General features: G+C 43.2%; 1 protein-coding gene across 1 annotated transcript in view; it reads right to left on the bottom strand.

Annotated features, from left to right (window-relative positions):
* Positions 1-13,451, bottom strand: part of LOC137633262 (peroxisomal targeting signal 2 receptor-like) — a 55,600-nt gene extending 42,149 nt beyond the window's left edge. Inside the window, exons 1-3 of the mRNA XM_068365468.1 lie at positions 13,337-13,451; positions 8,925-9,070; positions 4,541-4,713 (exon numbers count right to left, since the gene is read on the bottom strand). Coding sequence (XP_068221569.1) covers positions 4,541-4,713; positions 8,925-9,045 — 294 coding nt within the window. The 5' untranslated portion in view covers positions 9,046-9,070; positions 13,337-13,451. The remainder of the gene's footprint in view (positions 1-4,540; positions 4,714-8,924; positions 9,071-13,336) is intronic.
* Between the last annotated feature and the right edge of the window lie 322 nt (positions 13,452-13,773).

Raw genomic sequence — 13,773 nt, 5'->3', positions numbered from 1 at the left:
GTTCTCTCAGTGAGGGTTTCACTGGTGCAAAAGCAGCAGACTAGAAGGCAACGTATGAAACTGCTTGACAGTCTAGTGAGTTGGCAACAACCAAAGATGTGTGACTGAGAAGCATGCGGTAAGGTATGCAGAGCATGCTGTATGTAGAGCATGCTGTAAGGTAAGCAGAGCATGTTGCATGGCGTGCGGCTTATGCTGCATGGGATGAGGCTCATGCTGCATGGGATGAGGCTCATGCTGCATGGTATGAGACTCATGCTGCATGGGATGAGGCTCAAGCTGCAAGGGATGAGGCTTATGCTGCATGCGTTGAGGAGGATGCCGCATAATATGAGGCTCCTGCCACATGGGTTGAGGCGGTTGCCGCATAGCATGAGGCTTTTGCCTCATGGTTTGAGGAGGATGCCGCATAGCATGAGGCTCCTCATAAGCATGAGGCTGCCTCATGGGTAGAGGAGGATTTTTTAAAGAAATCTGAACCTGACACTAATCTAGCTGTCCGAGGATTTACCTGGTGAGACATCAGTCTCTTTACCAGCGAGTTTTACCAGATTTCCCCGGGCCACCACGTGACACAATTGGTAGTAATTCATTCAAATTACCCCTAATGAGTCAATATGGATAAATATCAACACAACATCGTGTTCAAAATAGAAATAAATTTCTACCTCATACTTGGGATCGAACGCTAGCCCCTTCTAATGAAAGGCCAGGTCGAAACCAACCATGCCACGAGAGCCCATTCAAGAGTTGAGGTTCTTGCCTCAAGAGTGGAGGTGGCTGTAGGTTGAGGAACCTCAACTTCATACGTCTGGCAGGGTGGACTGCGCAGAGGTGGAGTTGAGGTTGCTGCCTCGAGGATGGTGGAGGTTGTCGCACCGCAAGAGGTAGCTGCCTCGAGGATGGAGGAGGTAGTCGCAATGCATTAGGCTCCTACCTCAAGGGTAGAGGAGGTTGCTGCAAAGCATAAGGCTCCTGCCTCAAGAGTTGAGGTGGCGGCTGCGCAGAAAGAGGCTCCTGTCTCACGAGTTGAGGTTCTTGAGGTGCTTGCCTCAAGAGTTGAGGTTCTCGCCTCGAGGAAAGTGGAGGTATCAGCTGCGAGAGCTGAGGTGGCTGCCTCAAGGATGGCAGAGGTTGTCGTACCTCAAGAGGTTGCTGCCTCGAGGATGGTCTTACTGCAAGAAACTCTTGCCTCAAAGGTAGAGGAGGTTGTAAGGCATAAGACTCCTGTCCCCATTGTTGAGGAGGTTGCCGCGTGGTAAGAGGTTCCTGCCTCAAGGAAGGTGGAGGTTGCTGCACAACGCTGGTATCTGGCAACTCCCAACGCGGTAGCTCACGCATGGAGGTAGCTTGAGGAACCTCAACTTCGTACGTCTGGCAGACTGGACTGCGTAGAGGAGGAGGAGCGCTCGCAGGAGGAGGTGTGTTAACCTTCTCTGCCTGAAACTCCTGCATCAACACCGCAAGCTGAGACTGCATTGTCAGCAGCATAGACCACTAGAGTTAAAGAAAGACAACAACAAACGGAGCTACTGTCCGTTGAAACTGAGGGTCTAAAACAGCTGGTGCGGCAACAGACGGAGTTACTGTCTGTTGCGATACCACCTTGCCTCTCTGGGAGGTGTGCAGTTGTCGTACTGCAGCAAGTCCGAACTGACCCAGTGCTAATGGCACCACCTAGGAGTTGGACTTGCGCGGAAGGGACCGACTTGCACTTAAAAGCTGCAAGATTTGGTCCATGGTTTCTGCGAGAAACCTCTTCCGCAGACGAGGAATAAATGGGCTCTCTCGTCTTAGTGTGGGTGGGGTGATCACGTCGGCTACGTGAGTTGGTTACAACCGAAACCACGGAGGGAAACGTCTGTTCGTCGATCAAGGCCTGCTGAACCCATAAGTCCTTCGACATTACTTCTCCCCTGGGCTTGGGAGCTTGTAAGAGGTCCCAGACTAGGCGAACAACTGGCACGAACAGACGAACCCTCGAACGCAACACTGTAAAACTTTGCGCTTATCACTTTATCACTTTTGATTTTCTGTTTGCACTTATTTCACTGAACTTGAAACTTTAAGTGGTTTGTACCTGAAACACGCAATTCTATCCTTCATTAAAAGTTAGTAATTGCGAAAACAGTATTACAATGTAACAGAAAAACATAATGAAAGATAAATAATTCAGTGGCTGGAAAAGAGATTAAACACTAGATCAAATAAACTACGTTTAAAATCTCTCACCGCATAAAGTCTGAGAATAAGAATAAAACTCTAGAAACGTTTACCTTCTTCCCCTAAAGAGACTAGGGAGAAGAACAAAAACGATAACAACGTTACCCGCTTGAACGAAACGTTTATCCTCTTCTCTCTCCCTCCGTCTCTATCTCTCTCTCTCTCTCTCTCTCGACTTAGCACCTGAGAGAAGAGCCCAATTATATAAATCGTTAAAACATATTATTGTTAAAGAAAAAAAAAAAACTGAAAGGTTTCCCAAATAAAAAGTTCCTTTATTAGAATAGAACCATTTAAGCTAAGAAAGAATGAACAAAACGCTAGAATCGGTTTACTCTTACTACAACGTGACACCGTGATAGACTCTCTCTCTATCGTAACGATAGAGCGCAAGTTGAACGTTCTGAACGTCAACAACTGCAGAGACAAAACAAAACGTTAGTTCAACTTTGAAAACAGTACAAGACTATCAAAGAAATTCTTTCAAAAACATTAAAATAGCATAATATGTTAACAGGTAAAAACGAAATGACGGGCTCAAAGTTAATTAACTTCGTTACCAAGAAAAGACCGCCTACTATTAGGAAAGGTCGAATATAAACAAATATAAAAATTAATTAAATAAGTTTATAATAAAAGGAAGTTAATCAAAGAGGCCTATAAAAGGCGGAGAGATATAAAATAATTCTATAACTTTGTTAAGCAAAATTAAGAGAGTCTATACTCTCTTAGACACCAACACTTCCGTCTAAGGGAAGGGTCGGCCATTTAAAAGTGAAAGAGAGTTCATACTCTCTTCGAACCAAAATTAAATCAACAATTAAATCAAATTAATTCCAAAAACTTGCTAAGCTAATGAAATAGCTTCCTGAATAGCGAAGGCTAAACTCTAGAGCAAATACATCACCAAATCGTGAGCAATAACTCCAGAATCAACAGCGTATCCATGTAGGTCTAGCCGGAGGCACGACAGAGGAAAAATTGAGGTGGTGTTGACAAGAAGTACTAGAGTACCTGACCACAGATGGCGCTGTGGTGTTCACCCCCACCTGTATAGCGATCGCTGGCGTATCCCGACCGTAGATTTCTGTCGGCAACAGAGTTGACAGCTACATGATTATCGGGTAAGATTAATATTGAAAAATAAGTGTTAGTTACATTATTATTTTTATATAAATAATTGTAACTGTATACATGAAAAAAATATGTTAAGACCAACTTATGCTTATTTTGTGTTTATGCATATCAATAACATCTGAAGAATAGCCCCATTGTAGTATTTCTTGAATAAAAATGTCCTACTAATATTACTGTATTTTGGCAACAAGATTAATTAGACTATAGTTTATAGTGTACGCAACTGGAGTTGGAAAGGGAGCCTCCCACCAGTGTGGGCCCCAGTGATGGCCAAACCTGTAAAACATCAGATAAAGAAATGGAATTGCCAAGGGCGGGGGAAAAGTTGCTTCTCTAGGGGAAGCAGCTTCGTCCCCAGAACTCTGGGGTTGTCCTGGTGTTAGCTGGTCAACACTCCTACTCGACCGATCCTCAGAAGAGATCGAGCTAGCAGGAGCTACAGGAAGATATTGTGGGAGGAGGACTGAGGTTTCTTCACCCTCGAGGAGGTCCCCGAAAGTGAGAAATCTCTCTTGGACTTCTTGTGCCGGCGCCCAAATCTCTCCCACTGGGAGAAAGACCAATCCCAGCACTCCACACAGGTGTTAGTTTGATCACAGCTCTATCTCCTGCAGGCCGGGCACAATGAATGGGGGTCAGTCTCGGAGGAGGACATGAAGGTTCTATACTGCAGGAGCATCCCTCATTATTGACGGCAGGAAGGAGAAACATGCACACCTGAAAACAGAAAAAGCTGAAAAATTATTGCAACGGCTAAGTCTGTTTGTAAGGCAGAGACTAGAGATGTCTGTTCTCAGCAAAGCCAAAAGAAAAAGTGGGTTAGACACACTGGTGTGTGAGTGAACGGGGTAGCTGGCAACCCCCGCTACCCCTCACTAGCGAGTTGGTTGTTGCCATATTGCTTAAAAGTTTCTACAGCTACTCTCCCAGCTTCGCCAGAAGATAATCCCTATAAGTAGCGTAGGGTTAGTATTAGTGTCGGACCAAACAATTTTTGTACTATTATAATAAAATTGTCAGGCTAAAATATAATGCACAGAAAATAATTTACAGCACTTTTCACATTTATTTCCTCAAATTTACAATCTACCTAAGATATATGTTCACAAGACATTAAAAAATCTTTTAATAACATAATGAATACAAAAAGTTCAGTTGATAATAAGACAATTCACATTACCTCTGATTCGGCAGTATTCCAGAGCTGCAATCTACCATCACCCGAGGCTGTAACAACGTGTGAGGGTAACTCCTCACTCCATGTGACATCAAATAAGCCATCTTTCCATGTACATTCACAAACAGTTCCATTGCCAGGTCCAGTGATGTCGGTTATTATCAATTTCCCATTACCTAGAAATTCATCATAAAAATTACGAATTTGGAGGTAATTTGTATTTTTCCTAACGATACAAAACTGGAGCTATTTAAAGCGATATTACTTTCGGAGACGCTAAAAGACGAGCCATTAGACTTACCGAGGGATAACTACTCCAACTGCAAGTTGAAGGGAGGGGTGGGGGGTAGCTGGCTAACCCGCTCACTCATACACCTGGGCTGAACACCCACTTTGCTTGCAGGCAGGACTTTCTAGGGGGACAGGCGCTGGCAGGCCAATCTGTATAAATAGCTCCAGGTTTGTATCGTTAGGAAAAATACAAATTACATCCAAATTTGTCCTTTGTTCCGTCACTCTATACAAACCCTCACTACTGTATTCACTATTTATAGAGATGACTTGCCTCTTAGGAGGGTGGAAGTCCGTACCAACTGGCTCTTGGCACTGATCCGGGATTTTCTCCTCACGATATAGACTGTAGTTGGAGGGAATCCTATCACCTTGCTAAAAGTACAGTATTGTGTTGCGTACTATTAGCAGCCTACGTAAGCAGTGTACTCGTGATACTAGCAATGTGACTGTCAAGGTAAGTGCTCTCTGAGTCATAGGAATCTTTGAGAGTACCTTAGATGTTACCCAATCTCCCCTCGCTCGAGGTATTAGGGACACAAAAAGTATTACAGTATTTCTAAACAAAGTTACACAAGGGAAATGGTTCTTACCTGAAGAAAGGTGAGGTCAGATGTGCTAAGGAGCCAGGCGCTGTTTTCCCAAGAGGTGGGAAAGGTTGATAGAAGAAAGGAAACCAGTCATTCTTACCCATTCACCCCAGACTAAGCCTAGGTAACCTCAACCCTCTGCTACTTGTCCATCAAGGAGCCTGAAGCGTTTAGACCAACTGTCGTGCAGCCACCACAAGACCAATGGAAAATGTTTCCATGCTCCTGTGGGTCACGTTTTGCAGGTACTGGGCGGTGATGGTCGTCTGATGCTTCCACACGCCCGCTTGCAGCACCTACGTCACAGAGTAGTTCTTTTTTAACACAAGGGATGTTGTAATGTCCCTGACGTCATGAGCTCTAGGTCGTTGTCATGGAGGAGGGTCGGGGTTGATTGCCAAAACAATAATCTTGCGGATCCCTGCAGAGATGGTGTTTTTTGTGACCCTCCTCTTGACCTTCAACCTGCTGACAAAGAGTGCCGACACACGGGGGCGAGCTACTACCATTCTTTTGAGGTAACACCTTACACTTCTCACAGGACAAAGTACCAATTGGTTTGGGTCTTCGGTTACTGAACGAAGATTCCCAATCCAGAATAAATTGAATCTAGGATCCGCTACTCCCGGATTTTGAGATTTACCAATAAACTCAGAGACGAAGTTGAGAAATACCTCTCCCCATCCCTTTGAATGGGTGACATTGTAAGAAAGACCACGCAGTTCATGGAACACCATCTTCAGAGTAAGGTGGCGATCTGTAGCCTCGTGTAATAGTTCGCAGGGAGCACCTTTCAGAGATTGAAGGAAGCGAACTACATTCCAAGGAGGAGGTCTAGCTTCCGATTGGGGACAGGTAATCTCATAACTTTGTATGAGGAAAGAAAGTTCCATAGAGGAGGAAATATCCACTCCTTTCAGCTTAAAAGCCAGACTCATGGCTAAGCGGTAGCCTTTTACTACTGAAACCGAGAGGAGCATTTCTTCCCAATGGTATACTGTACAAGAAACTCCGCTTTTGTTAGAATAGTGGCATCGAGGGGAGAGATACCCCTTCCACGACACCCACCACAGAAGACAGTCCGCTTAGCCTGGTGAACATGTTGAAGATCTTCTGAGGTACTCAGCCATCCTTTTCGCAACTTGTTGCAAAAACTCTCTCTAAGTGAGGAGGTGCTGGACAGTCTCCAGACATGAAGCCAAAGCGAAACTACCGCCTTGTGGAAGATGCTCACATGTGACTGTTTCAGTAGATCGTGATGTGGTGGGAGTTCTCTAAAGAGTTCCATTAGGAGCTGCAGAAGGCCCAGAAACCATTCGACGCAATGACATAGCAGAGCTATTAACATCATTGATAGGTTTTCGCTTATTCTGGTTTTGTTGAGGACTCTTCTCATCAGACAAAAAAGGGGAAAAACGTACAGATCGATATTGCCTCTCCATTGTTGGAATGCATCTTTCCAGAGAGCCTGGGGATCCGGGACTGGGGAACAGTACAAAGGGAGCCTGAAGTTCAGGGCCGTTGCAAACTGGTCCACAGTCGCGGAATCCCACAAGGTCAGGATTTTGTTGGGTACTAGATGATTCAAAAACCACTTGGAGCCAGGTATCCAAGTCGCTCTGCTCAGATTGTCTGCCAGTATCATAGACATGGTCTAGGACCATGTCCTTCCCATCCAGAGGGGCTGTCACTGGGTTTGAAAAGCCGTTGATGGCTCTCATGCAGACTAGAACCTGCCAGAAGGCATGCTCCGACTCCTGCTCCGCCTCCATCAACTTAGGGCTAACGATTCTAGACATGTGTTCCTCCTCAAACTTGAAAAGTTCATCCACCTCCGAGCTCTCACCCATAGGAGCCCAGGGTGAGTTGAAGTCGTCGGGATAGGCGCCGTCTCTTGCAGACCTCCTGGGAGAAGAGACTCCTCTCGACCTCTCTTGCTGAGGTGCAGGAGCTCTTACCGAGGACACAAGGATGGTTTTTAAGTCCTTTGGTTCCCTGCACGGGGAAAGGTATTCCTCCAAAAGAGAGGGCCTCGTGACTAATTCCTTCCTAAGGGGACGTTGATCCTCTCCAGAGGGAGGAATGACATCTGGTTGTGAGGGAGTTCGGAGCTCTGGAGGAACTACCTCTATAAGGAAGAGGCGGAAAGAGTCCGACAAAAAGACTTCCCGAGGGGGAAATGGCCTAATTCTTCACCTTTTCCCAGCTGAAATCTCTTCTCATCATTTCCTCTTAAGGAAGAAGAAAGATATCTCCTGCAAAGAGGGTCTCAATAGAGCTGACCCTTCTGAACTCCATCTGGGGTCAGACGGAGGAGAGGAACCGGGGAGGTTCAATGTTGTCAAGGGAATCCTCGGTGTCCTGGCCGTTGACTGCCTGCAGGGGAGGGACGCTGTGACCGCCTGTCGCACTGCATTAACCAGTGCTTCAATCCAGGAGGGTTCTCTCACTTGCAGTACTGGCCGGAAGATCCTTTGGAAAGCCGGAGGCCTAAGTCTGAGAACATGAAAGAAAGTTAGCTTTCTTACCTGATAAGTTTGGCACCGATCTGACCACTGGGGCTTTTGCCGGACGCTGATCCTTCGGGGCGGTAGGCTGCTTAGTTACTTCCTTTAGTAGTCCATCCTGTATCTGATGCTCGTCATGTCGAGAATCGTCACCGCGATGCTCACGCGGGGCGAACTGATCTCCTGGCGAATGACGATCCCATGGTGACAGGTGTTTGCAAGCCTGCATGGGAAAAGGTGGAGCAGTCGGTCTAGACGACCGATGCGAAGGCGAACAACGAAAGGCCGCCGAGTGGCGAGATGCCAAATGTCGCAATGGCAAAAATCTACCTAGCGAGTGCCGAGGTGATGACCTGTGAGCTCTCGGCAAGACTCGCTGGTTCGATAACATCTTACCGAGGGAGAGAACATCCAGGGTGGCAAGGAGTTAAAAACTCTCAACCCAGACGAACCCCCGGAGGGGAACGTCTAGAGGCTCTTCCGGAGAGGGAACCTGATCTGACATAGTCAGTGGCTACATAGGTTGGTCTCTGGAAGGTCTCAGATACTCGCCTTGAAGGCGAGACTCACCTCAGACATTGAAGAAAATTTTCCAAAAATTTATTCCAAATATCTAAAATATTCAAGCCAAATGGCAAGTCAATGGAGGGAGAGAGCGGCAATGTCCACACTCTACCCAAGCCAAAAGCAAAGTAGGACCTCAGCCCAGGTTTGTGAACGGTAGCCAGCTTCCCCCCACCCCTCCCACTAACTAGCAGTTGGGGTTGTTATTCTTCACTAAAAGTCTTATGGGTCGTCTTTCAGCTACGCCGAAAGTAATATCCCTATAAATAGCGAGGGTTTGTATAGAGTGACAGAACTACATAATTTTAGATAAAATAAGCAATGTATTTACAACCTACTAACAGTTCAGTATATGTTCTCAGGTCAAAATCTTAAACAAGAAATAAAGAGTACTGTACTTGAAAGTCCAAAGTTCTGACAAGAAATATACCGTACCTGAAAGTCCAAAGTTCTGTCCTGTTACAATGGCCAAAAGGTTTGGATTAAAAGGACTGAATTTCACACTGTATCCATGATAATTTGGTGTTGGTATCAGGCGAACCTGCACTACAGACATTCCACAAGATTTTTTTTACATGCACCTGAAATAAAAAGAAATTTGAGCTGAATTACTTTGTTTTAAAAAATGTAAACCTACATATCCCTTACACACACCTATTGAGGCCTATTGGTAACATCTCTGACTGGTGATTGTCAGACTGGGATCATATCCCACTCAAACTCATTAGTTCCTTTAGTGTCTGAAACTTCACCATCCTTGTGAGCTAAGGGTAGGGGGTTCGTAGGAGCCTATTGATCTACCAGCTGAGTCATCAGCAGCCTTTGCCTGGCTCTCCCTGGTCCTAGCTTGAGTGGAGAGGGGGCTTGGGCACTGATCATATGTGTATATGGTCAGTCTCTAGGGCATTGTCCTGCTTGCTAGGACAATGTCACTTTCCCTTGCCTCTGCCATCCATGAGTAGCCTTTAAATCCTTTAATTGTTTGAAAAAAATAGAAAATTTAACATGAATAAACTATTGGCAGTTAAAAGTCAATGGAGAGCAACCACTGAATAATAATGTACCCCCATTGGTTCTTCAACATCATTCACTTTTCTGTAAGCACAATACAATGTACAGAACTGAAAGACTGACATCAGTTTAAATACTGTGAGGATTAATTTAGATACAAAATATAAAAAAATATAAAAAAAAAATATTCATGTCTTATTTCCTGTAGCTACTGACCTCTTAACTTCACTATTTACAATGTATGTTAACGAGTGCAAGAACTGATGGTGAAAATTAAGAATAAACTGATTTGTAAATCAGATGTGTTAAAAAAAAATTTCTCTACAAAATATATTTCTTTTTCTATCCTATAAATATTAAAAATCTACAATACAGTCAAACCTCTCGCCACGAAAGAATCTGCTTATGAAATTTTCACTCTGCGAAACGAGATGCGAAGAATTTTACGACTCGCATCACGAAAAATGTTTCGGAAAACAAAAGGAGGTATGGTGCAAGAGCTCGACTGTGTCTGAGTCTGATTTTAAAATTCGCGCGTGGCCAGCCCGTAAACTTGCTACCATCCTCCCGTGCTCCCATTGGTTATCTCCCTACTCAGATGCTAGTTACTACCATAAGATCCTGCTTCCCTATTGGTCAGTATCTACTGTATTGTATCCTATCATGCATCTACGCATTGGCGTTCCTATGTCTTTTCGTTTCGGTAGCGGTATCGTACGCATTGACTTAGTGTTTGTGATTTCACTTTTGTAACAATTGTACTGTATCGTGTGTGATATTACGTTACATTATTAGCCATGGGTCCCAAGAAAGTAACTGATGTCAAGGGAAAGAAGAGGATGATGCTTTCCATGGAGAAGAAGATGGAAATAATCAAGAAATACGAGGCTCGCATGCAGTTCAGTGTGATCGCGAAGGAATATGGCCGAAATCCGTCTACGATAGAAAAAATCCTGAAGCAGAAGGAAGCTAACAAAGCAGCAACACCTTCTAAGGGGGTGACTGTTTTCTCCAGCAAGAGAGCCACGTCCACGATGAGATGGAGAGACTGCTACTTGTCTGGATAAAAGACAAAGAAATGGCTGTAGACACTATCACCGAAGCGATAATCTGCCAGAAAGCCAGCACCATTTTCGGTGATCTCGTGCATGCTTAGGCCGAAGCCGACGCAGGAGAAGGAACATCGAAGCAGACTACCCCCAGAGTTCAAGGCTTCTCGTGGGTGGTTTGAAAAATTTAAGAGGCTGCAAGCTCGCACACAAAAGCCTTTGTTAAGACGTTTGACGAGTTGACTGTCAGGGAAGGCTACAGTCCCCAGCAAGTCTTCAATTGCGACGAGACTGGGCTTTTTTGGAAAAAAAAATGCCTCGTCAAACATATATCACGGCAGAAGAAAAAGGGGCTACCTGGGCATAAGCCTATGAAGGACAGGCTTACCCTTGTACTCTGTGCAAATGCCAGTGGGGATTGCAAGGTGAAACCCCTGCTGGTGTATCACTCCGATACTCCTTGAGACCCACAAAGTCACTAGGAAAAATCTTCATGTGTTGTGGAGGACTAATGCAAAAGCCTGGGTAACAAGACAATTGTTCATCGAGTGGATAAATGTTTGTTTCAGCCCGATTGTGAAAAAGTATTTGGAAGAGAAGCGCCTCCCTATGAAATGCATGCTGGTACTTGGCAATGCTCACTGTAGCAGAACATTCGTTCATCAAGATTCTCTATCTTCCACCGAAAACCACCCCTCTCCTCCAGCCCATGGAACAGCAAGTGATTTCAAATTTTAAGAAGCTGAGATGTTTTGAAATCATTGAGAACTCAAACCTCACCCTTCGTCAATTTTGGAAGGAGCATTTTGATATTTTCATATGCCTCAAAATCATCGATCAAGCTTGGTAGGAGGTTTCGAGGAGCACCTTGAATTTTGCGTGGAAGAAGCTGTGGCCTGATGCCATCTCCGCAAGAGATTTTGAGGGCTTCCACGCAGACCAAGCTGAAGCCGATTCCGAAAATGTTAACGATCCTGATCCTGTTGCTCAATCTGAAGTTGCCGAGATCACTACACTCGGGAAATCCATGGGTCTGGAAGTTGATGAGGCCGACATTGATGAGCTTATCGAGGAGCACAAAGAGGAACTTACGACAGATGACCTGAAGGAGTTGGAGGTTATGCAAGTGAGCGTCGTTCAGGAAGAGTACAACAGGGGTGAGGAGGATGGCCCACTGACAATGGCAGAAATTAAGGAGAGTCTAGATGGCTACTTTAAAATGGTGGCTTTCGTAGAAAAGGGACACCAAGAAAAAATTCTCACAGGTCGTGCGCTTGAGTATTGTAATGAAGTTTGCCCGAGTCACTTCAGTAAATTTTTAAGAAGCAGGCAGAAAAAAGCTTCTTTGGATGATTATTTTAAAAAGAGGCCTTTGGAAGAAGCAGACCAAGCACCAGATAAAAAAATGAAAGAAAAGTGGCAGTGATTACGGGGGACCACAGTGAGAAATCATGGTTTTTGGTTGGGTAAATCACAAACCAAATAAAATAAAGGGAAGCTTTCTAACTAACGTAAAGGACCTAAAACTTTGGGTGGGAGAAGACATTATGAATAAATTACTGTAAGGGAAACTGTTTAACCTAACCTAAGCAGGCAGGTCCTCCTTACTTCCTTAAGGGGGTGGGGGTGTTGTAACAATGTAGCTAAATCTTCCCTTACTTAACCTCACCTGCAATGCCACAAAACTCCCAAAAGAAGAAAAAAATTTTTAATCTTCAAACAACCTTTACACTTAAGACTATGCTTATTAGCCTGACCTTATCCAAAATAAGAAGTATTCACATCTACCATAATATGTGCTGATACACATTACAGAACTAAAAATTAACAACACATGGCCATAATTCACTAAATCTATTGTAAAATTTACCAAGACAAAAACAGGCAAATCAAACGTCCACATTAAACAAGTCATCATTGTCAACTGAAGCTGTTTTAATAACTATACTGAAATTCCAGAATTGTATTTGATTGGAAAGTCTAAATCAAACTATCAATAAACTATATGAAAAAAAATAGGAATATGGTATGATTTTCTAACATTGTGAGCATCTTCACACTGTTCAGATCTCTTTGGAACTTATGAAAAAAAATCCCTATGACTAACACTGTACACTGGCAATTACTTTGGTAATAATTAATTTTCTATAGGTTTTACCAGATTTTTTTGGAATATTCAGATTAGAGGATTCAATAAAAAAAAAATGCATTTTCATTCCCAGGTTGAAACTGTAAATTTACCCAAAATTCATCCCTTTACAATGAATAACGGTTTTATTTCACATTAACCTCATATTAACACACATAGTCTAAGTTGCTGGGGTTCGGTGGTAAAAGTAAGTATATAAGGTTAGGTTAGGCTACTATACATGAAGTTTTGATGATTCATGATGCAGGTGAGAGTAAATATTTACTTACTAACCCCCTTTACCAACAAATTAACCTTAACGTAAATGAAATATAAATCATTGCCTAACAACCACAGTGACATCACCATTATGATAACTGCTGCCAATGTGACAAGTCAAGCTAACCCTATTTAATCTGGTCTTGGAGATAATTCCTTAAGTCACACCTTGTCTAATTATATTAATCTAATTCCCTTATGGGATTTACTCATTGGGAAATTATAACATAGCATTGCTAAGGATCTAAAATTAAACTATCTGAGTTTTCTGAATTATTCAAGCAACTATCTCTGGAAGCATAAAACCTCCAGATATATTTCCAAAATACTTAATTTTACCTAGATTACTGAACACTGAAATATGCTTAATTATCCTGTACCTTTGCTTCTTACAGAAGACTTTTTCTTGACCAAAGGCACTGGTCGTAATCTTTAGCCTCAAACACTTATCTTGTGTATTTCTGATATTTGTAAACAAACCTGATCCACTGATTGTAAAATAACATCTAAAGCTCGACTTAAAAAGTGTAAATACGTTCCTTAATAAAATTTCACAATTATTCACAATTAAAAAACTTGAGGCGATAATACCGAGACTAGCGTTAAAGGGTGAAAAATAATCGTTAAGGAAAATTAAATGGATTGAACCGAAACGAAAATGAGAGATAGTAAAACATGAAATTGAAATAAAGACATGTTTAGCAATAATAGTTCAAAGTTATCGAGATAAACACTATAATTATTTTCGCATTAGCAACTGCAGGTAAATATTCGTAAGATATATAATTTTTGCATAAACATGTTCTGGTGTTTACTG

This window comes from Palaemon carinicauda, chromosome 42 (genome assembly GCF_036898095.1).
Source record: "Palaemon carinicauda isolate YSFRI2023 chromosome 42, ASM3689809v2, whole genome shotgun sequence".
Lineage (NCBI taxonomy): Eukaryota > Metazoa > Arthropoda > Malacostraca > Decapoda > Palaemonidae > Palaemon > Palaemon carinicauda.
This window is presented reverse-complemented; position numbering and strand designations above follow the sequence as displayed.